The following is a 27,135-nucleotide window of genomic DNA, read 5'->3' as shown; positions in this document are numbered from 1 at the left end:
TGTTGCCAACTTGTACTTCCCAAGCGCTCAGTCCAGTGCTCTGCACACAGTAAGCGCTCAATAAATACAATTGATTGATTGATTGGGCCAAACTGCCCCCCGGAGGAGCCCCCGAAATACCCAGGGAGGGGACCGCTGAGGCCCCGGCGCCAGCCCGGGGCGGGATCCCCGACGGGCGGCTTCCTCACCTCAAAGTGCATGTTCTCAGCCAGCAGGCGACCGTACAGGACCGGGTCTTCCAGAGACTTGTAGCCGTGGCCGATCCTCTCAGACTTGAGCACGTCGAGAGCCTGGAGTGGGAGGAGGGAGAGAGGGAGAAAGGGAGAGAGGGAGAGAGACAGAGGGGCTGTTTCGGGGGCCCAAGGGCAGCTCTCCCCAGCCGGGCCGAGCCCGGGCGCCCCGACCCAACGCGCCCTCTTACCTGTTCCACCACCTTGGAGGAGCCCACCTCGCCCGCGTGGACGGTCCGGTGGACGCCACTCCTCACGGCCTCCTGACGGAGCAGAGGACGCGGCGCGTGAGTGCCCGGGGATAAGGGCGATTTCCCTCCTCCACGCCCGGTCGGTACCGCGGACGAGGGCTGACCAGCCAGCGACCTGCCCCACTTGAGGGGACACGTCCCTCAGGGCCCTTTGGGGAAGCCCAACCATCTCCTACCTATTTCTCCACTCGCTTCTCCCACCCGGCCCAGCTCGCCCTCTTCATTCCTCTCACACCCACTTACTGCCATCAATGATAAATGCCATCATTATTATTATCATTACTGGCTGGGCCTTGTTCTCTCGTGTCCAACCTGATTAACTTGCATCTACCCCGGCGCTTACATCAGTATTTGGCACACTGTAACCACATAATAATAATAATAATAATAATAATAATAATAATAATAATAATAATAATAATAATAATAATAATGGCATTTATTAAGCACTTACATCAGTATTTGGCACACTGTAAGCACTTAATAATAATAATAATGATGGCATTTATTAAGCGCTTACATCAGTATTTGGCACACTGTAACCACTTAATAATAATAATAATAATAATGATGATGGCATTTATTAAGCACTTACATCAGTGTTTGGCACACTGTAAGCACTTAATAATAATAATAATAATAATAATAATGATGGCATTTATTAAGCGCTTACATCAGTATTTGGCACACTGTAAGCACTTAATAATAATAATAATGATGGCATTTATTAAGCACTTACTATGTGCAAAGCACTGTTCTAAGCGCTGGGGAGGTTACAAGGTGATCGGCTTGTCCCATGGGGGGCTCACAGTCTTCATCCCCATTTTACAGGTGAGGTAATTGTCTACACGCGCTGCCTAGAATTCCTCAACAACAACTCTCTCCTCGACCCCCTCCAGTCTGGCTTCCGTCCCCTTCATTCCACGGAAACTGCGCTCTCAAAGGTCACCAATGACCTCCTGCTTGCCAAATCCAACGGCTCATACTCTGTCCTAATCCTCCTCGACCTCTCAGCTGCCTTTGACACTGTGGACCACCCCCTTCTCCTCAACACGTTATCTGACCTTGGCTTCACAGACTCCGTCCTCTCCTGGTTCTCCTCTTATCTCTCCGGTCGTTCTTTCTCAGTCTCTTTTGCAGGCTCCTCCTCCCCCTCCCATCCTCTTACTGTGGGAGTTCCCCAAGGTTCAGTGCTTGGTCCCCTTCTGTTCTCAATCTACACTCACTCCCTTGGTGACCTCATTCGCTCCCACGGCTTCAACTATCACCTCTACGCTGATGACACCCAGATCTACATCTCTGCCCCTGCTCTCTCCCCCTCCCTCCAGGCTCGCATCTCCTCCTGCCTTCAGGACATCTCCATCTGGATGTCCGCCCGCCACCTAAAGCTCAACATGTCGAAGACTGAGCTCCTTGTCTTCCCTCCCAAACCTTGTCCTCTCCCTGACTTTCCCATCTCTGTTGACGGCACTACCATCCTTCCCGTCTCACAAGCCCGCAACCTTGGTGTCATCCTCGACTCCGCTCTCTCATTCACCCCTCACATCCAAGCGGTCACCAAAACCTGCCGGTCTCAGCTCCGCAACATTGCCAAGATCCGCCCTTTCCTCTCCATCCAAACCGCTACCCTGCTAATTCAAGCTCTCATCCTATCCCGTCTGGACTACTGCACTAGCCTTCTCTCTGATCTCCCATCCTCGTGTCTCTCTCCACTTCAATCCATACTTCATGCTGCTGCCCGGATTATCTTTGTCCAGAAACGCTCTGGACATATCACTCCCCTCCTCAAAAACCTCCAATGGCTACCGATCAATCTGCGCATCAGGCAGAGACTCCTCACCCTGGGCTTCAAGGCTGTCCATCACCTCACCCCCTCCTACCTCACCTCCCTTCTCTCCTTCTACTGCCCAGCCCGCACCCTCCGCTCCTCCACCACTAATCTCCTCACTGTACCTCGCTCTCGCCTGTCCCGCCATCGATCCCCGGCCCACGTCATCCCCCGAGCCTGGAATGCCCTCCCTCCCCACATCCGCCAAGCTAGCTCTCTTCCTCCCTTCAAGGCCCTGCTGAGAGCTCACCTCCTCCAGGAGGCCTTCCCAGATTGAGCCCCTTCTTTCCTCTCCCCCTCGTCCCCCTCTCCATCCCCCCGCCTTACCGCCTTCCCCTCCCCACAGCACCTGTATATATGTATATATGGTTGTACATATTTATTACTCTGTTTATTTATTTATTTATTTATTTTACTTGTACATTTCTATCCTACTTATTTTATTTTGTTGGTATGTTTGGTTCTGTTCTCTGTCTCCCCCTTTTAGACTGTGAGCCCACTATCGGGTAGGGACTGTCTCTATGTGATGCCAATTTGTACTTCCCAAGCGCTTAGTACAGTGCTCTGCACATAGTAAGCGCTCAATAAATACGATTGATTGATTGATTGATTGATTAAGTGACTTGCCCAAGGTCACACAGCTGACAATAATAATAATGATGATGGCATTTATTAAGCACTTACTATGTGCAAAGCACTGTTGATGATGATGGCATTTATTAAGCACTTACTATGTGCAAAGCACTGTTGATGATGATGATGATGGCATTTATTAAGCGCTTACTATGTGCAAAGCACTGTTCAAAGCGCTGGGGGGGGCATACAAGGTGATCAGGTTGTCCCACGTGGGGCTCACAGTCTTAATCCTGTACTTCCCAAGCGCTTGGTACAGTGCTCTGCACACAGTAAGGGCTCAATAAATGCAATTGATTGATCGATTAATCCCCATTTTACAGATGAGGTAACTGAGGCCCAGAGAAGTGAAGTGACTTGCCCAAGGTCACACAGCAGACATGTGGCGGAGCTGGGATTAGAACCCATGACCTCTGATTCCCAAACCCGGGCTCTTTCCACTGAGCCACGCTGCTTCTCTTGTGTCCAACCTGATTAACTTGTATCTACCCCGGTGCTTACGTCAGTATTTGACACACTGCAAGCACTTTATAATAATAATAATAATAATAATAACGATGGCATTTATTAAGCACAATTTGCAAAGCACTGTTCAAAGCACTGGGGGGATACAAGGTGATCATGGTGTCCCAGTCTTCATCCCCATTTTCCAGACGAAGTAACTGAGGCTCAGACAAGTGACGTGACTTGCCCAAAGTCACCCAGCTGACAAGTGGCAGAGCCGGGATTAGAACCCACGACCCCTGACTCCCAAGCCCGGGCTCTTTCCACAGAGCCACGCTGCTTCTCTTTACAAATGCCACCATTACTACTTTTAGTCTCTCCCACTGCCGACTTCTCCCCATTGGAGTATAAGCTTTTTGCAGGGAGGGAACATGTCACTTTGTGGTTTTCTACTTCCCACGCCCATGGGGACGGGGCCTGGGCCCCCAGGGGGCACTCAGTAAATAGTTACCGCAGCTGCTACTACAGCTACGCCTAGGGCCTCTTCCGGTCCTCCCCCATCCTCACGGGCAGGAGGAAAGCAGACCCGTGCAACAGATCCATTCAGTCGTATTTATTGAGCGCTCGCTTCCTGTGTGCGGTGCACTGTACTAAGCGCTGGGGAAGTACAAGTTGGCAACATAGAGAGGCGGTCCCCACAGTGCTCTTCTCAGGCGGCACCTGCTTCCTCTCCAGCTCTGCCAGAGGAACAGAGAGCAGGAGAGGCCAACAGCCCCACAGCCAGGAGGAGCCCAGGGGCTTCTCCATGGTGGAGAATAATAATAATGGGATTTGTACAGCGCTTACTAGGTGCCAGGCGCTGTTCTAAGCGCCGAGGGGCACCTTGACGGCCCCCGGAGCCTGCCTGCTGCCTGAGCCCCCCCCGAATCACCTGGTAGGCCTTCACGTGGCCTTCGAAGTGGCTGCTGTCTAGGATGGTCTCGTCCCCAGCCAGGTCGATGGCCACCACGGTCCGATTGTGGTATTTTTTACACAGCTCCACCACTTCCGGAGACCAGCCTGTGGGAACAAGGGCTCAGTCCCCGGGGGGGAGGAGGACGGCCGGGCCGCTCGTCGGGGGACCCCCCCGCCCCCGGAAAGGCCCAGCCTCGAAGGCTTCCATTCAGGAAGCCCCCCCGGACCCCCACCACAATCTACCCAGACCCATCCGCCACCCCCGGGGTCCTAGTGGAGGTGGCAGCCTCTGGCTTTGAAACTGGTGCCACCCTTACTGTCTTCCTGCCCCAGCGCCGGGCACTGGCCTAGGCTCCTTCCATGGGCCAGTGCAAGCCCGGGGGCCAGGAACGTCCTCTAGACCGGAAGCTCCTTGCGGGCGGGGAACGTGTCTGTTGTAATAACAATAATAATGGCATTTGTTAAGAGCTTACTCTGTGCAAAGCACTGTTCTAAGCGCTGGGGAGGATACCAGGTGACCAGGTTGTCCCACGGGGGGCTCACAGGCTCCATCCCCATTTTCCAGATGAGGTAACTGAGGCCCGGAGAAGTGAAGTCGCTGTTGGGTAGGGACTGTCTCTATGTGTTGCCAATTTGTACTTCCCAAGCGCTTAGTACAGTGCTCTGCACACAGTAAGCGCTCAATAAATACGATTGATGATGATGATGACTGTCTCTATGTGTTGCCGACTTGTACTTCCCAAGCGCTTAGTACAGTGCTCTGCACACAGTAAGCGCTCAATAAATATGATTGATTGATTGATGTGACTTGCCCAAAGTCACACAGCTGACAGTTGGCGGAGTCGGGATTTGAACCCATGACCTCTGCCTCATTCATTCATTCATATTTATTGAGCGCTTACTGTGTGCAGAGCACTGTACTAAGCACTTGGGAAGTACAGGTTAGCAACATATAAGAGACGGTCCCTACCCAACAGTGGGCATACAGTCTAGAAGGACTCCCAAGCCTGGGCTCTTTCCATTGAGCCACGCTGCTTCCCTACTCTCGCAAGCGCTTAATCCAGTCCTCTGCACACAGTAAGCGCTCAATAAGTACGATGGAATGAATGAGGGATCACAGCCCCATGCCAGCTGCAGGTTTTGGGGGGCGGGGGAGGCCCCCCCAGGCTCTCTGAAGGGTGAGGGGGTGGGGGCAGGGGGCTCTGGTCTGCCCCAACAGCTCTGTTGGCTGCTGCCGTTGAGGCTGGGGCTGCCGTGGTCTGGAGTGAGAGGGCTCCAGGAATGCCGTGGGGGCCGGGAAGCGGAAGAGACGGACACCAGGCAAGCGCCTCCTCCCAGCCCGGCCCCTCCGCGGCCCCCTCGGGCCCCGGTTAAGGCAAGGCCAAGGGAGAGCCTTCCCTCCAAAGTCCCCGCCGGGCTCAGCTGGGGGGGTCTCTGCTCCCCTAGGAGCAGTGGGGGAGAGCTGGGATGGAGAATAATAATAATGATGGCATTTATTAAGCGCTTACTATGTGCCAAGTACTGTTCTAAGCGCTGGGGAGGTTACAAGGTGATCAGTTTGTCCCACGAGGGGCTCACAGTCTTAATCCCCATTTTCCAGATGAGGTAACAGGCCCAGAGCAGTGAAGTGACTTGCCCAAAGTCACCCAGCTGACAACTGGCGGAGCTGGGATTTGAACCCATGACCTCTGACTCCAAAGCCCGGGCTCTTTCCATTCATTCATTCATTCATTCAAGCGTATTTATTGAGTGCTTACTGTGTGCAGAGCACTGTACTAAGCGCTTGGGAAGTCCAAGTTGGCAATATATAGAGACGGTCCCTACCCAACAGCGGGCTCACAGTCTAGAAGGGGGAGACAGAGAACAAAACAAAACATATTAAAATAAAATAAATAGAATAAATATAGTAATAAATACATACAAACATATATACAGGAATATACATATATTCCACTGAGCCACGCTCCCCTGGGAAAAGCAGCCAACCTGGGCCTCAGGCTAAGGCTCTGAAGATGCCTGATCCGAAGACAGTCATGGGCAAAACCAGGCAGCCCAGGGCAACCGGCTTTGGGGGGGAAGCAGCGTGGCTCAGTGGACAGAGCCCAGGCTTTGGAGGCAGAGGTCGTGGGTTCGAATCTCGCTCCGCCCCATTTCTGCTGTGTGACCTTGGGTAAGTCACTTAACTTCCCAGAGTCTCAGTTCCCTCATCTGTAAAAAGGGGGATGAGGACTGTGAGCCCCACGCGGGACAACCTGATCACCTTGTATCCCCCCAGCGCTTAGAACAGTGCTTTGCACATAGTAGGTGCTTAACAAATGCCATTATTATCATTATCATTATTATTATTACCCCAAGAGTGCCGAAAGTCCCGACCCCCAAAACACGCCTGTATCGGACCCTTCTGCAAAGGAAAAGCAACACCCTTAGCCACAGCCCTGTAAGTGGAGTATTGGCTTAAATTTTGAGTCTGTCATGAGCCTCTTTGAATTCACACAGTTACATTGCTGTCTTATGTTCTGGATATTTTGTTCCCGCTAAAAGGCATAACTTTGTTTTAAAGCTTTTAAACCGTAGCAGGATTCCATTTAGTGAATTCTGAGGTTAATTGTCTGAACTAAGGAACTTTGGGAAGTGAAAGGAAAAATGTATTTGCATCTGTTAAATACAGTTCTTTCCCCTTCTAGACTGTGAGCCCTTTGTTGGGGAGAGGACCCTCTCTTCCCTTCCCCACAGCACCTGTATATATGTATATACGTTTGTACATATTTATTACTCTATTTATTTATTTTACTTGTATATATCTATTCTATTTATTTTATTCTGTTGGTATGTTTGGTTTTGTTCTCTGTCTTCCCCTTTTAGACTATGAGCCCACTGTTGCATAGGGACTGTCTCTATATGTTGACAACTTGTACTTCCCAAGCGCTTAGTACAGTGCTCTGCACACAGTAAGCGCTCAACAAATGCGATTGATGATGATGATTCATTCAATCGTATTTATTGAGCGCTTACTGTGTGCAGAGCACTGGACTAGACTGTGCTGTTCCAGACTGTGAGCCCACTGTTGGGTAGGGACCGTCTCTATAGGTTGCCAACTTGGACTTCCCAAGCGCTTAGTCCAGTGCTCTGCACACGGTGAGCGCTCAATAAATACAACTGATTGATTGACTAAGCGCTTGGCCAGTTGTTGCCCAGTTGTACTTCCCAAGCGCTTAGTCCAGTGCTCTGCACACAGTAAGCGCTCAATATGAATGAATGAATGAACCACCAATCGATCATATTTACTGAGCGCTTACTGTGTGCAGAGCACTGGACTAAGCGCTTAGGAAGTACAAGTTGGAAACATCTAGAGACGGTCCCTACCCAACAGTGGGCTCACAGTCTAGAAGAGTACTACCAGCAATATTGATCTGATGTCAATTTCTTTTCCCTCCCTCCCGTTTCATCAGTCTCAATCAATCAATCCATCGTATTTATTGAGCGCCACCCCCGCCGCCTCCGAGCTGTGCCCGGGAGAGTTTGCTTGCAAGAAGCTTTTCACCCGGATGCAACCACGCAAGCACTTCAGCTCAAGGGAAGAGGCTGAGCCGCAGGAAGACCACAAGGGCAGGAGGGTGGGGGGCCGAGGGGAGCGCGGAGAGGCAGCTGGGGCTTCTTCCTCTTTAGCTTTTAAAGGGCCAGTGCTGGGGACCCTCTGCTTATCCAGTTTTAATGACAATGATAGCATTATTACTCTATTTATTATTTTACTTGTACCTATTTATTCTATTTATTTTATTCTGTTAATAGGTTTTGTTGCCTGTCTCCCCCTTCTAGCCTGTGAGCCCGCTGTTGGGTAGGGACCGTCTCTAGATGTTGCCAACTTGGACTTCCCAAGCGCTTAGTACAGCGCTCTGCACACAGCAAGCGCTCAATAAATACGACTGAATGAATGAATTTGTTAAGCGCTTACTATGGGGCGAGCACTGTTCTAAGCGCTGAGGGGGGATACAGGGGGATCAGGTTGTCCCACGTGGGGCTCACAGTCTTCATCCCCATTTGACAGATGAGGGAACTGAGGCCCAGAGAATAATAATAATAATAATAAATAATAATGGCATTTGTTAAGTGCTTATTATGTGCAGAGCACTGTTCTAAGCGCTGGGGGCGTTACAAGGTGATCAAGTTGTCCCATGTGGGGCTCACAGTCCTAATCTCCATTTTACAGATGAGGTAACTGAGGCTCAGAGAAGTTAAGTGACTTGCCCAAGGTCACACAGAAGACAGGTGGGGGAGTTGGGATTCAAACCCATGACCTCTGACTCCAAAGCCCGGGCTCTTTCCACTGAGCCACGCTCTCCTCTAAATCAATCAATCAATCAATCATATTTATTGAGCACTTACTATGTGCAGAGCACTGTACTAAGCGCTTGGGAAGTACAAATTGGCAACATATAGAGACAGTCCCTACCCAACAGTGGGCTCACAGTCTAAAAGGGGGAGACAGAGAATAAAACCAAACATACTAACAAAATAAAATAAATAGGATAGATATGTACAAGTAAAATAAATAAATAAATAGAGTAATAAATATGTACAAACGTATATACATATATACAGGTGCTGTGGGGAAGGGAAGGAGGTAAGATGGGGGGGGATGGAGAGGGGGACGACGGGGAGAGGAAGGAAGGGGCCTCTAAAGTGAAGTGACCTGCCCAAACTCCCACAGCTGACAATTGGTGGGGCCGGAATTTGAACCCATGACCCGACTCCAAAGCCCGGGCTCTTTCCACTGAGCCACGTGCTTGTTCTCTGGGAAATGCCCAAGGCCCAGAGGGATTATAAGGCCGCGCCGGAACTGACACCAAAGCGAGCAGGCTAAACCAGTCTCTGCTTGGAGGTGGAGTGGGGGTGGGGTCCCACTCTAGGCAAGGAAATTGAGGCTCAGAGAGGTTAAGTACGTTTGCCTACGTCACCCAGCAATTTAGGAGCAGAGCGGGGTCCAGGACGGCCAGCCCTGGCCCGGGGGGGCTAATTTCAGCCCGGCTGAGTTCTTCGCTCATCCCTGCTCCCGCCCTTCTTGGAGGCTCAGGGAGGAAGGAGGGTGGGTGGGGTGAGGGGAAAAACACCTCCTTTCCTGGTAATCGCTGGGAATAAAAACAAAATCCCCAACTCCTGTCCCTCGGAGAAGCAGCGTGGCCTAGTGGCTAGAGCATACGCCCGGAAGACAGAAGGGCCCGGGTTCTAATCCCGGCTCTGCCGCTCGTCTGCTGTGTGACCTCAGGAAAGCCACTTCGCTTCCCTGGGCCTCAGTTACCTCATCTGGAAAATGGGGGTTCAGACTGTGAGCCCTGGGTGGGGGCAGGGAACGCGTCCAACCCGATGGCCTTGCGTCTACTACGGCGTTTAGTCCAGGGCCTGGCACATAATCAGCGCTTAACAAATACCACAATTATGATTCTGGGAGCCGTTGCCCGCAAGGGACGGTGAGTAAGCGAGGATTTCATGCGCTGGGCTGCTTGACGTTTTGCTTCTTAAGGATCACCACAGTGAAACTCAAGTCAACCGCTGTAGGCATCTCTCGGGCCGGCCAGCCCTCCCCCTGGGTAGCCAAGGAGCAGCGAGCACCACTCGGGGAGACACATTTCTCTCTTGCCCGTAGCCCTGGGTGACGGCAGGGGAAGACAGCGGTTCTCCATTTGGCAGAGGGAAGGAAGAAATACGATCACGAAGGAAGTATGCCTCGCCTGGGAGGAGGGAGGGGAGGAGGGCCATTCCCAGGGGCCAAAACGGCCCTCCCACCCACCACGCCGGCCAAGTCGGGGCTTCCCTGAGCCCTAGGAGAGAGCAGAGAGGGACAAGGGAGAGGGAGTGGAGGCTGGAATACATTACTTGGCATATGGCGCATGCAGCATAGAATAGACCTGACTTTGACTTTGAAATCGCGCTCCCCGGCCTGCAGTCCTTCGTTCACAATCTTCACCACTTCGTCAGGTGTGAGGTCACCTCTGTCCGGGAGAGAGACGCCCCGGGAGAGCCATCAGCCCCGGCCGTTCCTTCGCGAGAGGGGAAACCCGGCCGGCGGGATTTAGACACCGCCTCACCCGGCCCGGGTGTTCAAGGGTCCAGGGGTGCTCCCCTCGGACTTCCGCTCCCCAACCCCAAGTCTCAGATACGCCTCACGTAATCAGACAGCCCACGCTGGGCTGCATTTTGGGGGGAGGGGAGTCCATCTCACCCTCAACAGAGATTTTAGGATTCTGCTTTGGGCCAGACCGGCAGAAGAGGACCTTGGAATCCCACCTGCCCTTTTCCTCCTCCTCCTCCTCCTGTTGCACAGCCCACCTTGGGTCACCAGAACGTGGTTGGACGCCAGTTTTCCGGGAGCCCGGCTGGAAGGATGGCGTGGCCCAGCCAGGGGGTGCGAGACCACCCCCGCCCTCCCCGGACCCACAAGCAGCTCAGTGGTCATTTGGGGTCTTCATTCATTCATTCAATCGTATTTATCGAGCGCTTACTGTGTGCAGAGCACTGTACTAAGCGCTTGGGAAGTCCAAGTTGGCAACATCTAGAGACGGTCCCTACCCAACAGCGGGCTCACAGTCTAGAAGGGTTCTTGCCGCCCCATTTCCCTTTCCACTTGTCCCCTGCCCCCCTTCCCGTCTCCCCTTCTCTATCTTTCCTGCCTCGGCCCCGCTCCAAAATATGACAAGAGTGAGACGCCCCCTCCAAACCACTCACCTGTGCTCACTTCCTCCTCTTGCCAGAGCTTGGAGGGGATTCATTCAATTGTATTTATTGAGCGCTTACTGTGTGCAGAGCACTGTACTAAGCACTTGATGAAAAGGATCTGGCTTGGGCCGGACCCTGATCCCACCCGCATTTCAAACCCAAGGCTGGTGGATGAGTCGGCCCATGCAGGCCACCGCCTTCGAATAATAATAATAATAATGGCATTTATTAAGCGCTTACTATGTGCAAAGCACTGTTCTAAGCGCTGGGGAGGTTACAAGGCGATCAGGTTGTCCCACGGGGGGCTCACAGTCTCAATCCCCATTTTACAGATGAGGGAACTGAGGCCCAGAGAAGTGAAGTGACTTGCCCAAAGTCACACAGCGGACAATTGGCGGAGCCGGGATTTGAACCCATGACCTCAGTACAGTGCTCTGCACACAGTAAGCGCTCAATAAATACGATTGATGATGACCTCTGACTCCAAAGCCCGCGCTCTTTCCACTGAGCCACGCTGCTTCTAGACTTTGAGCCCACTGTTGGGTAGGGACCATCTCTATATGTTGCCAACTTGGGCTTCCCAAGCGCTTAGTACAGTGCTCTGCACACAGTAAGCGCTCAATAAATACGACCGAGTGAATGAACCGCCTCCCCCAGCCACAGCCCTACCCCTACTCACTCTTCCTGGTTCCACGGGATGGGCTTCACCTTGGCGTTGGCCAGCAAATGTGGGCTGTACCTCACCTCCACGTAGGCCATGCCCTCCAGGGCCTTCATCTCCACAAACTCGTAGGCGATCCTGTACACGGCGTCCCGGTCGCCCCTGGAAACGAGAGGGCCGGCCAAAGGGGGTCGGGCCCAGTGCCGAAAGGGTCAGCGGCTCGGCCTGCTCCCCCCGGCCCGCCCCGGGTTCCCCGAGTCTGAGGACGAGCCGTCCAGCGGGTTTGGGGCTCTTGGCGATTAGTGGTGGGTCTGAAGGGACTCTTCCCCTCTGGCGTTCCCTGCCCAGTCCGGGTCACCGGGCCTCGTTCTCGCCTGTCCCGCCATCGACCCCCGGCCCCCGTCCTCCCCCTGGCCCGGAATGCCCTCCCTCTGCACATCCGCCAAGCTAGCTCTCTTCCTCCCTTCAAAGCCCTACTGAAAGCTCACCTCCTCCGCCAAGCTCGCTCTCTTCCTCCCTTCAAAGCCCTACTGAGAGCTCACCTCCTCCAGAAGGCCTTCCCACACTGAGCCCCCTCCTTCCTCTCCCCCTCCACACAGCACCTGTATATCTGTTTGTACGTATTTATTACTCTATTTTATTTGTACATATTTATTCTATTCATTTTATTTTGTTAATATGTTTTGTTGTCTGTCTCCCCCCTTCTAGACTGTGAGCCCGCTGTTGGGTAGGGACCGTCTATATATGTTCATTCATTCAATCGTATTTATTCAATCAATCAATCAGTCGTATTTATTGAGCGCTTACTGTGTGCAGAGCACTGGACTAAGCGCTTGGGAAGTTCAACTGGGCAACATCTAGAGACGGTCCCTATCCAACAGTGGGCTCACAGTCTAGAAGGGGGAGACAGAGAACAAAACCAAACGTATTTATTGAGCGCTTACTGTGTGCGGAGCACTGTACTAAGCGCTTCAGAAGTCCAAGTTGGCAACACCTAGAGACGGTCCCTACCCAACAGCGGGCTCACAGTCTACAAGGGGGAGACAGACAACAAAACAAAACATATTAACTAAATAAAATAAATAGAATAAATATGTACAAGTAAAATAGAGTAACAAATATGTACAAACATATATACATAGTGACTTGAATATAAATAGCACACCCCTCTAAATGTTTATCACAACCAAATATTTGGTAACCCACTTTTCTGGATATTCATTCATTCAATCACATTTATTGAGCGCTTACTGTGTGCAGAGCACTGTACTAAGCGCTTGGGAAGTCCAAGTTGGCAACATATACGGACAGTCCCTACCCAACAGCGGGCTAACAGTCTAGAAGGGGGAGACAGACGACAAAACAAAACACATTAACTAAATAGAATAAATACGTACAAGTAAAATAAATTAAAAAATAGAGTAATGAATATGTACAAACATATATACATAGTGACTTGAATATAAATAGCACATCCCTATAAATGTTTATCACAACCAAAAATTTGGTAACCCAGTTTTCTGGATATGCATATGCTAGGTATCTAAGCATGGGGACTTTCCTTTTTTCAGAGCAGTAGTTGCCCAAAAATCAATCAATTAATCAACGGTATTTATAATAAGAAGAATAAGAATGGCATGTATTAAGCGGTTACTATGTGCCGAGCACTGTTCTAAGCGCTTGGGAGGTTACAAGGTGATCAGGTTGTCCCACGTGGGGCTCACAGTCTTAATATCCATTTCACAGATGAGGCAACTGAGGCACAGAGAAGCCAAGTGGCTTGTCCAAAGTCACACAGCTGACAAGTGGCGGAGCTGGGATTGTCAGCTGTGTGACTTTGGGCAAGTCACCTAACTTTTCTGAGCCTCAGTGACCTCATCCGTAAAATGGGGATGAAGACTGTGAGCCCCACGTGGGACAACCCGATCACCTTGTATCCCCCCATAGCGCTTAGGACAGTGCTTCGCACATAATAAGCGCTTAATAAAGGCCATCATTATTATTATTAGAGGGCAAGGAAACAGAGGGCAGGGCACCAGGGTGAAAGGGGCAACTCAGCGTGGCTGAGTGGAAAGAGCCCGGACTTGGGAGTCAGAGGTCATGGGTTCTAATCCCGGCTCCGCCACTTTCCTTCATTCATTCAATCGTATTTATTGAGCGCTTACTGTGTGCAGGGCACTGTACTAAGCGCTTGGGAACTCCAAGTTGGCAACATATAGAGACAACAAGTCGGGGGGCTAGTGTGGGAAGGGGGTGAACCGGAGGGGGCAGGAAGCTCTCCCCGGTGCTGGGCGACACTGGACGGGAGAGAATCAATCAATTATTCAATCGTATTTATTGAGCGCTTACTGTGTGCAGAGCACTGTACTAAGCGCTTGGGAAGTACAACATATAGAGACAGTCCCTACCCAACAGTGGGAGCTTAGTACAGTGCTCTGCACACAGTAAGCGCTCAGTAAATATGAATGAATGAATGAATGAATGAATGGGCTCACAGTCTAGAAGGGGGAGACAGAGAACACAACCAAACATATTAACAAAATCAAATAAATAGAATAGATATGTACAAGTAAAATAAATATAGAGTAATCAATATGTACAAACATATATAGATACATACAGACCCAGAGAACTCCCGGGTTTGTTCGGATGGGCCGATGGATATGTCGACTGAGGATGTGGAAGGGATGGGTGGGGGAGAGAGGAGAGCGGAGGCACTTACGCAATAACCGGCATGTAATAGTCAAATCTGGCTAAGCATTCCGGAAGGCTGAGAGGTTCGTCCATCCCGATGATGTCCCGCAGCTCCTCGGGGGTTTCCGCAGGAAGAGGGATCCCTCTCTTCCTGGAAGCAGAAGAAAGTGGAACCAAGGTTGCAGTGGGCTAACCCCTCTGCCCCTTCCCCCCGCCTCCCACTCCGGAGTCATCTTGGTCCCCGGAAGAAGTTGCATCTGCGGAAACAATCAATCAATCAATCGGATTTATTGAGCGCTTACTGTGTGCACAGCACTATACTAAGCGCTTGGGAAGTACAAGTCGGCAACATAACAGCACGGCACAGTGGAAGCGGTAATTGAGAAGCAGCGTGGCTCAGTGGAAAGAGCCCGGGCTTTGGAGTCAGAGGTCATGGGTTTCAAATCTCTGCCCCGCCGCTTGTCAGCTGTGTGACTTTGGGCAAGTCACTTAACTTCTCTGGGCCTCAGTGACCTCATCTGTAAAATGGGGATTAAGACTGTGAGCCCCCCGTGGGACCTGATCACCTTGTAACCTCCCCAGCGCTTAGTGCTTTGCACACAGTAAGTACTTAGTAAATGCCATCATAATTATTATTATTATTATTATTATTATTTGGAGTCAGAGGTCATGGGTTCAAATCCCAGCTCTGCCAATTGTCAGCTGTGTGAGTCTAGGCAAGTCACTTAACTTCTCTGAGCCTCAGTTCCCTCATCTGTAAAATGGGGATTAAGACTGTGAGTCCCCTGTGGGACAACTTGATCACCTCATTACTTCCCCAGCGCTTAGAACAGTGCTTTGCACATAGTGAGCGCTTAACAAATGCCATCATCATCACTATCATCATCATTCACGGGTTCTAGTCCCGGCTCTGCCGCTTCTCTTCTGTGTGACCTGGGGCAAGTCACTTCACTGCTCTGGGCCTCAGTTCCCTCATCTAGAAAATGGGGATTGAGACTGTGAGCCTCTCATGGGACAGGGACCAGGTCCAACACGATTTGCTTGCACCCACCCCAGCGCTCAATACAGTGTCTGGCACATAGTAAGCGCTTAACACCATAATTATTATTATCTCCTTGTGGGGGAACAATAATAATAATAATAATAATAATAATAATAATGGTGGTATTTGTTAAGCACTTACTGTGTGCAAAGCACTGTTCTAAGCACTGGGGGGGCTACAAGGTGATCAGGTTGTCAATCAATCAATCAAGCATATTTACTGAGCGCTTACTGTGTGCAGAGCACTGTACTAAGTGCTTAACACAAATAAAGCTATTTGTCCTAAGGTTGTCCTACTTGGGGCTCACAGTCTTAATCCCCATTTTACAGATGAGGGAATTGAGGCACAGAGAAGTTAGGTGGCTTGCCCAAGGTCACGCAGCTGACAAGTGGGGGAGCCGGGAAAGCATCGTCCTGACGGGGGGGGGGACCGGCTGAGGACATCTGGGGAGGTGGAGGGAAAAACCGTGAGCCACGCTGCCTCTTAGGATACTCTCCCAATCGCTTAGTACGGTAATCTGCCCGGAGTAAGCGCTCACTACATTCTATTGAGCGATCTGAGTGGGAGAAAGCCCAGCGAGGGCAGGCAGAAGCCAGCTTCTCTGAGTTCCTGCTGCGGCAACCACTGGGTAGGGACTGTCTCTATATGTTGCCAACTTGTACTTCCCAAGCGCTTAGTACAGTGCTCTGCACACAGTAAGCGCTCAATAAATACGATTGATGATGATGATGATGATTGATTGGACTTGGGTTTGGGGGTGGAGGGGTTACTTGTGGCTTTACCAAAGAGGGTGTGCCGGGAAGGGGGCACATCCTCCAAGGTCGCTCTCTTCCTCCCTTCAAAGCCCTACTGAGCGCTCACCTCCTCCAGGAGGCCTTCCCCCACTCAGCCCCCTTTTTCCTCTCCTCCTCCCCATCCCCCCCGGCCCTACCTCCTTCCCCTCCCCACAGCACCTGTATATATGGTTGTACAGATTTATTACTCTATTTTACTTGTACATATTTACTATTCTATTTATTTTGTTAATGATGTGCATCAAGCTTTATTTGTATTTATTCTGATGACTTGACACCTGTCCACATGTTTTGTTTTGTTGTCTGTCTCCCCCTTCTAATAATAATAATGATGATGATGGCATTTGTTAAGCGCTTGCCGTGTGCCAAGGACTGTTCTAAGCGCTGGGGAGGATACAAGGTGATCAGCTTGTCCCATGTGGGGCTCACAGTCTTCATCTTTTAGACTGTGAGCCCGCTGTTGGGTAGGGACTGTCTCTATACGTTGCCAACTTGTACTTCCCAAGTGCTTAGTACAGTGCTCTGCACACAGTAAGCGCTCAATAAATACCATTGCTTGATTGATCCCCATTTTACAGATGAAGTAACTGAGGCACAGACAAGTTAAGCGACCTGCCCAAAGTCACCCAGCCGACAAGTGGCGGAGCAGGGATTAGAACCCACGACCTCTGACTCCCAAGCCCGGGCTCTTGCCACTGAGCCACGCCGCTTCTCTGGACTGTGAGCCCGTTGTCGGGTAGGGCCCGTCTCTCTATGTTGCCAACTCGTACTTCCCAAGCGCTTAGTGCAGTGCTCTGTGCTCAGTAAGCGCTCAATAAATGCGATCGAATGAATGACTGGAAGGGAGAGGGAGGAGGGGACACCTGGGTCTAATCCCAAATTCCTCTCCCCCTCGTCCCCCTCTCCACCCCCCCATTTTACCTCCTTCCCTTCCCCACTGCACCTGTATATATGTTTGTACATATTTGCTACTCTATTTATTTATTTATTTTACTTGTACATATCTATTCTATTTATTTTATTTTGTTAGTATGTTTGGTTTTGTTCTCTGTCTCCCCCTTTTAGACTGTGAGCCCACTGTTGGGTAAGGCCCATCTCTAGATGTTGCCAACTTGGACTTCCCAAGTGCTTAGTACAGTGCTCTGCACACAGTAAGCGCTCAATAAATACGATTGATGATGATGATGATGAAATCTGTGCCCAGACCAGGCCTGACGGCGGGGAGGGATTTCCGCCACGATTCCTGTTTGTGGAGATAAGGGCTCGGCCCTTCTCTGGGCTCACGGAGATCGCCCTCGCCCGCTTCCCCCCAGCCCCAGTAACCTGCGTTGGTTCGCAGGGAGAGGGGGGCAATCTCTCCCCCCATCTGGGGGACAAAAGCAGCGTGGCTCAGTGGAAAGAGCCCGGGCTTTGGAGTCAGAGGTCATGGGTTCAAATCCTGCCTCCGCCACCTGTCAGCTGTGTGACTTTGGCCAAGGCACTTCACTTCTCTGCGCTTCGGTTACCTCATCTCTAAAATGAGGATTAAGACTGTGGGCCCCCAGTGGGACAACCTGATCACCTTGTACCCCCTCCAGTGCTTATAACAGTGCTTTGCACATAGTAAGCGCTTAATAAATGCCGTCATTATCATTATTATATCATTATAATATCATTATTACTGTACCTCACTGTACCTCGCTCTCGCCTGTCCCGCCATCGACCCCCGGCCCACGTCATCCCCCGGGCCTGGAATGCCCTCCCTCTGCCCATCCGCCAAGCTAGCTCTCTTCCTCCCTTCAAGGCCCTGCTGAGAGCTCACCTCCTCCAGGAGGCCTTCCCAGATTGAGCCCCTTCTTTCCTCTCCCCCTTGTCCCCCTCTCCATCCCCCCGCCTTACCGCCTTCCCCTCCCCACAGCACCTGTATATATGTATATATGGTTGTACATATTTATTACTCTGTTTATTTATTTATTTATTTATTTTACTTGTACATTTCTATCCTACTTATTTTATTTTGTTGGTATGTTTGGTTCTGTTCTCTGTCTCCCCCTTTTAGACTGTGAGCCCACTATCGGGTAGGGACTGTCTCTATGTGATGCCAATTTGTACTTCCCAAGCGCTTAGTACAGTGCTCTGCACATAGTAAGCGCTCAATAAATATGATTGATTGATTGATTGATTGATTATTATTATTATCTGGCTCGGGACCCTCCCCAATCTCTCTCACCGCCGCCACTTACTTGCCGAAGTAGAGAATGGTCTCTGGCTTAATGGCTCCATCCAGGTGGACGTGAAGTTCGACCTGTTGGAGAAAAGAGGCCGTCGGCGACCCACCGACGGAGGTTGAAGCCCCCCCCGGCTCGGCCCAGCGAGAGATGGAAGAAGCTCCAGCTGGGATGGGTGGTCCACGCTTTGAGGAGGGCAGCGGGGAAGCCAGAAAACACAGGACTGACTTGGCTGCCCCAGCCCTGAGAGCAGGGAAGGGGGGGCCTATCCGGCTTCGGCTCTCTGCCCCCCAGGTGGGAGAAAAACGGGAATCAAAGTCCAGGGGGAAAAGCCTTGGAAGGGGATTAGTCCCAAATCTGAGCTGCGTTTGGCTGGGAGCCACCAGGGGAAGAGGAAACAAAGAAAGGCCCTACTGAGAGCTCACCTCCTCCAGGAGGCCTTCCCAGACTGAACCCCTTCCTTCCTCTCCCCCTCGTCCCCCTCTCCATCCCCCCATCTTACCTCCTTCCCTTCCCCACAGCATCTGTATATATGTTTGTACATATTTATTACTCTATTTATTTTACTTGTACATCATCATCATCATCAATCGTATTTATTGAGCGCTTACTGTGTGCAGAGCACTGTACTAAGCGCTTGGGAAGTACAATTTGGCAACATCTAGAGACAGTCCCTACCCAACAGTGGGCTGTACATATCTATTCTATTTATTTTATTTTGTTAATATGTTTGGTTTCGTTCTCCGTCTCCCCCTTTTAGACTGTGAGCCCACTGTTGGGTAGGGACTGTCTCTCTATGTTGCCAACTTGGACTTCCCAAGCGCTTAGTCCAGTGCTCTGCACACAGTAAGCGCTCAATAAATACGATTGATTGATTGATTGATTCTGCCCACTGACCAGGCCTGCCTGATCTCCTTGGCTCTCGTGGGACTCTGGACGGCGCCGTCAGGGGCTTTCGGGGAGGGGGACGGGGGGCAGGCAAGGCACGGGAAGGAAGGGATGGGCCGGAGGTTGAGGAACACAACACAGATCGTCTCCTAGGTTCCCTCTGGAGCCAAAAATCTCAGGTTCAGAGCGGGACTCAAGAGGGAAGGCCTGGGGTCAGCGCCATCGGATCGCTTTCTCCGTGGGGGTCACGGAGGGCGACGGCGCCAGGGAAGGAAAGGGTGGGAGGAGGCAGGGAAAAGCGCGGCTCTATCCCCTGAGAAATTCCTTCCAGCTCACACCCTTCTGGGAAGCATCATCACCTTCTACTACTACTACTAATAATAATGGGACAACCTGATTACCTTACAGGAGCAGCGTTAGGAGTCATCATCATCATCATCAATCGTATTTATTGAGCGCTTCCTATGTGCAGAGCACTGTACTAAGCGCTTGGGAAGTACAAATTGGCAACATCTAGAGACAGTCCCTACCCAACAGCGGGCTCACAGTCTAAAAGGGGGAGACAGAGAACAAAACCAAACATACTAACAAAATAAAATAAATGGAATAGCTATGTACAAGTAAAATAAATAGAGTAATAAATATGTACAAACATATACACATATATACAGGTGCTGCGGAGAAGGGAAGGAGGTAAGAAGGGGGGATGCTCTGAGAGAGGCCGGGGGAGTCAGAGGTCATGGGTTCGAATGCCGACTCTGCCACATGTCTGCTGTGTGACCATGGGCAAGTCACTTAACTTCTCTGAGCCTCACTTACCTCATCTGTAAAATGGGGATTAAGGCTGTGAGCCCCATGTGGGACAACTTGATCACCTTGTATCCAGCGCTTAGAACAGTGCTCTGCACATATCATTATCTTTTAGACTGTGAGCCCACTGTTGGGTAGGGACTGTCTCTATGTGTTGCCAACTTGTACTTCCCAAGCGCTTAGTACAGTGCTCTGCACACAGTAAGCGCTCAATAAATACGATTGATTGATTGATTGATGACATCATCATCTAATAATAATAATGATGATGATGATGGCGTTTGTTAAGTGCTTACTATGTGCCAATCGCTGTTCTAAGCACTGGGGGGATACAAGGTAATAATAATAATAATAATGGCATTTATTAAGCGCTTACTATGTGAAAAGCACTGTTCTAAGTGCTGAGGAGATTACAAGGTGATCAGGTCGTCCCACAGGGGGCTCACAGTCTTCATCCCCATTTTCCAGATGAGGTCACTGAGGCCCGGAGAAGTGAAGTGACTTGCCCCAAGTCACACAGCTGACAATTGGCGGAGCCGGGATTTGAACCCATGGCCTCTGGCTCCAAAGCCCGGGCTCTTTCCACTGAGCCAAGCGGTCCCACGGGGGGCTCACAGTCTTCATCCCCATTTTACAGATGAGGTCATTGAGGCCCGGAGAAGTGAAGTGACTTGCCCCAAGTCACACAGCTGACAATTGGCAGAGCCGGGATTTGAACCCATGGCCTCTGACTCCAAAGCCCGGGCTCTTTCCACTGAGCCACGCTGAGCCACGTGGTCCCACGGGGGGCTCACAGTCTTCATCCCCATTTTACAGATGAGGGAACTGAGGCCCAGAGAAGTCACCCAGCTGACAAGTGATTAGAACCCGTGACCTCTGACTCCCAAGCCCGGGCTCTTTCCACTGAGCCTCGCTGCTCCTGTCCTCTAGATGATGACCTCATTGTGGGCAGTGAATGTCGCCGTTTATTGGTGTACTTTCCCAAGTGCTTAGTACGGTTTTTGGCACAAAGTAAATGCTTAATAAATAATAATAATAATAATAATAATGATGGCATTTATTAAGTGCTTACTATGTGCAAAGCACTGTTCTAAGCGCTGGAGAGATTACAAGATGATCAGGTTGTCCCACAGGGGTCTCACAGTCTTCATCCCCATTTTACAGATGAGGTAACTGAGGCCCAGAGAAGTTAAGTGACTTGCCCAAAGTCACACAGCTGACAATTGGTGGAGCAGGGATTTGAACCCATGACCTCTGACTCCAAAGCCTGTGCTCTTTCCCACTGAGCCACGCTGCTTCTCTAATAAATACAACTGAATGAATGAATTATATTATTAGCATTTGTTAATAATAATAATGGCATTTATTAAATGCTTACTATGTGTAAAGCACAGTTCTAAGCGCTGGGGAAGTTACAAGGTGATCAGGTTGTCCCACGGGGGGCTCACAGTCTTAATCCCCATTTTCCAGATGAGGTCACTGAGGCCCAGAGAAGTGAAGTGACTTGCCCAAAGTCACCCAGCTGACAAGTGGCAGAGCCGGGATTTGAACCGATGATCTCTGACTCCAAAGCCCGGGCTCTTTCCACTGAGCCACACTGCTTCCCTACTTATTACGTGCCAAACACTGTGTTGTGTGCTGAGGTATAATACATTATTGGCATTTATTAAGCGCTCACTATGTGCCAAGCACTGTTCTAAGCACTGGGGAGGTTACAAGGTGATCAGGTTGTCCCACGGAGATACCAGATAATCAGTTGGACCCAGTTCCTATCCCACACGGTGATTACAGTCAAAGGGGAAGACAGAACAGGGAATTCATCCCCATTTTAAGAAAGGGAAAACTGAGGTCCAGAGAGGCGTGTCCTAGTAGATGGAGCAGGGGGCTGTTAGTCAGAAGGGCCTGTGTTCTAATCCTGACTCTACCACTTGCCCGCCGTGTGACCTTATGCAAGTCGTTTCACTTAATAATAATAATAACAACAATGATCATCATCATCAATCGTATTTATTGAGCGCTTACTATGTGCAGAGCACTGTACTAAGCGCTTGGGAAGTACAAATTGGCAACATATAGAGACGGTCCCTACCCAACAGGGGGCTCACAGTCTAAAAGACTGTGATGGCATTTATTAAATGCTTACTATTCACTCATTCGTTCAATCGTATTTATTGAGCGCTTACTGTGTGCAGAGCACTGTACTGAGCGCTTGGGAAGTCCAAGGTGGCAACGTATAGAGACGGTCCCTACCCGACAGTGGGTTCACAGTCTAGAAGGGGGAGACAGACAACAAAACATATTAACAAAAAGAAATAAATAGAATAAATATGTACAAACATCATCATCATCATCAATCGCATTTATTGAGCGCTTACTGCGTGCAGAGCACTGTACTGCACTATACTACACTATATATATATATATATATATATATATTCATGAGCGCTTACTGCGTGCAGAGCACTGTACTGCACTATACTACGCTATATATATATATATATATATATATATATATATATATATATATATATATATATATTCATTTGCGGTTTGGTCTCCTGTAGAAGTCTCCCCGATTTGAGGCAATCACCACACGTCAGAGAGGAAAGAGCCCGGGCCTCGGAGACAGAGGAAGTGGGTTCTAATCTACCCTCCGCCACCTGTCTGCTTGCGTGACCCTGGGCAAGTCATTTCACTTCTCTGGGCCTCAGTTCCCTCATCTGTAAAATGGGGGTGAAGACTGTGAGCCCCCCTTGGGACAACCTGATTACCCTGTATCTACCCCAGCGCTTAGAACACTGCTTGGCACATAGAAAGCACCTCATAATAATGATGGTATTTGTTAATAATAAGAATAACAATGATGGTATTTGTTAATCAATCAATCAATTGTATTTATTGAGCGCTTACTGTGTGCAGAGCACTGTACTAAGCGCTTGGGAAGTACAAGTTGGCAACATATAGAGACAGTCCCTACCCAACAGTGGGCTCACAGCCTAAAAAGGGGGAGACAGAAAACAAAACCAAACATACTAACAAAATTAAGCGCTTACTGTGTGCAAAGCACTGTACTAAGCGCTTGGTTAAGTACAATACAGCAATAGATGGTCAAAAACATGGGCGGGCTAGGGGAATAAAGGCGCCCTCTAAACGCAAGATGTTAAGCGCTTACTGTGTGCAAAGCACTGTTCTAAGCACTGGGGAGGTTACAAGGTGATCAGGTTGTCCCACGGGGGGCTCACAGTCTTCATCCCCATTTTCCAGACGAGGGAACTGAGGCACAGAGAAGTGAAGTGATTGCCCAAAGTCACCCAGCTGACAGTTGGCGGAGACGGGATTTGAACCCATGACCTCTGACTCCAAAGCCCGGGCTCTTTCCACTGAGCCACGCTGCTTCTCTTTCTACCCCAGCGCTTAGAACAGTGCTTGGCACATAGAAAGCACCTCATAATAATGATGGTATTGTTAATAATAATAATAATAATAACGATGATATTTGTTAAGCGCTTACTATGTGCCAAGCACTGTTCTAAGCGCTGGGGGATACAAGGTGATCAGGTTGTCCCACGGGGGGCTCACAGGCTTCATCCCCATTTGACAGATGAGGGAACTGAGGCACAGAGAAGTTAAGTGACCTGTATATATGTATATATGTTTGTACATATTTATTACTCTATTTTATTTGTACATATTTATTCTATTTATTTTATTAATATGTTTGGTTTCGTTCTCTGTCTCCCCCTTCTAGACTGTGAGCCCACTGTTGGGTAGGGGCCGTCTCTCTATGTTGCCAACTTGGACTTCCCAAGCGCTTAGTCCAGTGCTCTGCACACAGCAAGCGCTCAATGATACGATTGAATGAGTGAGGGACCGTCTCTATATGTTGCCAACTTGGACTTCCCAAGTGCTTAGTCCAGTGCTCTGCACACAGTAAGCGCTCAATAAATACGACTGAATGAATGAATAGGGGCCGTCTCTCTATGTTGCCAACTTGTACTTCCCAAGCGCTTAGTCCAGTGCTCTGCACACAGTAAGTGCTCAATAAATACGATTGAATGAATGAATGAGTGAGGGACCGTCTCTAGATGTTGCCAACTTGTACTTCCCAAGCGCTTAGTCCAGTGCTCTGCACACACAGTAAGCGCTCAATAAATACGATTGAATGAATGGGGGCCGTCTCTCTACGTTGCCAACTTGGACTTCCCAAGCGCTTAGTCCAGTGCTCTGTACAAAGTAAGCGCTCAATAAATACGATTGAATGAATGAATGAATGAGGGCCCGTCTCTCTATGTTGCCAACTTGTACTTCCCAAGCGCTTAGTCCAGTGCTCTGTACAAAGTAAGCGCTCAATAAATACGATTGAATGAATGAGGGACCGTCTCTCTATGTTGCCAACTTGTACTTCCCAAGCGCTTAGTCCAGTGCTCTGCACAAAGTAAGCGCTCAATAAATACGATTGAATGAATGAATAGGGGCCGTCTCTCTATGTTGCCAACTTGGACTTCCCAAGCGCTTAGTACAGTGCTCTGTACAAAGTAAGCACTCAATAAATACGAGTGAATGAATGAGGGACCGTCTCTCTATGTTGCCAACTTGTACTTCCCAAGCGCTTAGCCCAGTGCTCTGCACAAAGTAAGCGCTCAATAAATACGATTGAATGAATGAATAGGGGCCGTCTCTCTATGTTGCCAACTTGGACTTCCCAAGCGCTTAGTACAGTGCTCTGTACAAAGTAAGTGCTCAATAAATACGATTGAATGAATGAATAGGGACCGTCTCTCTATGTTGCCAACTTGGACTTCCCAAGCGCTTAGTCCAGTGCTCTGCACACACAGTAAGCGCTCAATAAATACGACTGAATGAATGAATAGGGGCCGTCTCTCTATGTTGCCAACTTGGACTTCCCAAGCGCTTAGTACAGTGCTCTGCACGCAGCAAGCGCTCAATAAATACGATTGAATGAATGAATAGGGACAGTCTCTCTATGTTGCCAACCTGGACTTCCCAAGCGCTTAGTCCAGTGCTCTGCACACAGTAAGCGCTCAATACGATTGAATGAATGAATGAGTGAGGGACCGTCTCTAGATGTTGCCAACGTGTACTTCCCAAGCGCTTAGTCCAGTGCTCTGCACACAGTAAGCGCTCAATAAATACGATTGAATGAATGAATGAGTGAGGGACCGTCTCTAGATGTTGCCAACGTGTACTTCCCAAGCGCTTAGTCCAGTGCTCTGCACACAGTAAGCGCTCAATAAATACGATTGAATGAATGGGGGCCGTCTCTCTATGTTGCCAACTTGGACTTCCCAAGCGCTTAGTACAGTGCTCTGTACAAAGTAAGCGCTCAATAAAGACGATTGAATGAATGAATGAATGAATGCGGGACCGTCTCTCTATGTTGCCAACCTGGACTTCCCAAGCGCTTAGTCCAGTGCTCTGCATACAGTAAGCGCTCAATAAATATGATTGAATGAATGAATGTTGCCAACTTGTACTTCCCAAGCGCTTAGTCCAGTGCTCTGCACGCAGCAAGCGCTCAATAAATACGACTGAGTGAATGAATGAGGGCCCGTCTCTCTATGTTGCCAACTTGGACTTCCCAAGCGCTTAGTCCAGTGCTCTGCACAAAGTAAGCGCTCAATAAATACGATTAATGAATGAATAGGGGCCGTCTCTCTATGTTGCTAACTTGGACTTCCCAAGCGCTTAGTCCAGTGCTCTGCACACACAGTAAGCGCTCAATAAATACGATTAATGAATGAATAGGGGCCGTCTCTCTAGGTTGCCAACTTGGACTTCCCAAGCGCTTAGTCCAGTGCTCTGCACACACAGTAAGCGCTCAATAAATACGATTGAATGAATGAATAGGGGCCGTCTCTCTATGTTGCCAACTTGTACTTCCCAAGCGCTTAGTACAGTGCTCTGCACAAAGTAAGCGCTCAATAAATACGACTGAATGAATGAATAGGGGCCGTCTCTCTATGTTGCCAACTTGGACTTCCCAAGCGCTTAGTCCAGTGCTCTGCACAAAGTAAGCGCTCAATAAATACGATTGAATGAGTGAGGGACCGTCTCTATATGTTGCCAACTTGGACTTCCCAAGCGCTTAGTCCAGTGCTCTGCACACAGTAAGCGCTCAATAAATACGACTGAATGAATGAATAGGGGCCGTCTCTCTATGTTGCCAACTTGGACTTCCCAAGCGCTTAGTCCAGTGCTCTGCACACAGTAAGTGCTCAATAAATACGATTGAATGAATGAATAGGGGCCGTCTCTCTATGTTGCCAACTTGTACTTCCCAAGCGCTTAGTCCAGTGCTCTGTACAAAGTAAGCGCTCAATAAATACGATTGAATGAATGAATGAGGGCCCGTCTCTCTATGTTGCCAACTTGGACTTCCCAAGCGCTTAGTCCAGTGCTCTGCACAAAGTAAGCGCTCAATAAATGATTGAATGAATGAATAGGGGCCGTCTCTCTAGGTTGCCAACTTGGACTTCCCAAGCGCTTAGTCCAGTGCTCTGCACACACAGTAAGCGCTCAATAAATACGACTGAATGACTGAATGAACGCTGCACTGTTCCGTCGCCCTGTCCCGAGCGCTCAGTACAGCGCTGTACGCCCTGTGGGCGCTCAATACATAGGCTGCAATGGCTGAATGAACGCTGCCTTGCTCCGTCGCCCCGTCCCGAGCGCTCAGCACAGCGCCGCGCGCCCTGCGGGCGCTCAGTAAGTAGGACCGAGTGACAAGAGGGGAAGTAAGGGCTGTGTCCGGTCCCCATCCCCCACCCGCGGCCGTCACTCACCTTGGGCTTGTCGAACGTGGCCATGGCGATCGATCGATCGATCGATCTATGGATCGATGGGCGGATCGATGGGTGTCCGCTGGCCGGCGCCGCCCCCACTCTTAATGGTTCGGCCGTGCGGGCTCCCCGCCCCCCTCTGCAGGCCCCGCCCACCGACGCCCGATCCCGCCTATCAGAGCCCCGCT

General features: G+C 50.0%; 1 protein-coding gene across 1 annotated transcript in view; it reads right to left on the bottom strand.

Annotated features, from left to right (window-relative positions):
* The window catches only part of ADA (adenosine deaminase), a 32,009-nt gene extending 4,981 nt beyond the window's left edge, over positions 1 to 27,028 (bottom strand). Inside the window, exons 1-8 of the mRNA XM_038750509.1 lie at positions 26,951 to 27,028; positions 18,465 to 18,526; positions 14,435 to 14,557; positions 11,731 to 11,874; positions 10,212 to 10,327; positions 4,318 to 4,445; positions 422 to 493; positions 189 to 290 (exon numbers count right to left, since the gene is read on the bottom strand). Coding sequence (XP_038606437.1) covers positions 189 to 290; positions 422 to 493; positions 4,318 to 4,445; positions 10,212 to 10,327; positions 11,731 to 11,874; positions 14,435 to 14,557; positions 18,465 to 18,526; positions 26,951 to 26,974 — 771 coding nt within the window. The 5' untranslated portion in view covers positions 26,975 to 27,028. The remainder of the gene's footprint in view (positions 1 to 188; positions 291 to 421; positions 494 to 4,317; positions 4,446 to 10,211; positions 10,328 to 11,730; positions 11,875 to 14,434; positions 14,558 to 18,464; positions 18,527 to 26,950) is intronic.
* Positions 27,029 to 27,135: the final 107 nt, after the last annotated feature.

The sequence above is a fragment of the Tachyglossus aculeatus genome, chromosome 8 (assembly GCF_015852505.1).
Source record: "Tachyglossus aculeatus isolate mTacAcu1 chromosome 8, mTacAcu1.pri, whole genome shotgun sequence".
Taxonomy (NCBI): domain Eukaryota; kingdom Metazoa; phylum Chordata; class Mammalia; order Monotremata; family Tachyglossidae; genus Tachyglossus; species Tachyglossus aculeatus.
This window is presented reverse-complemented; position numbering and strand designations above follow the sequence as displayed.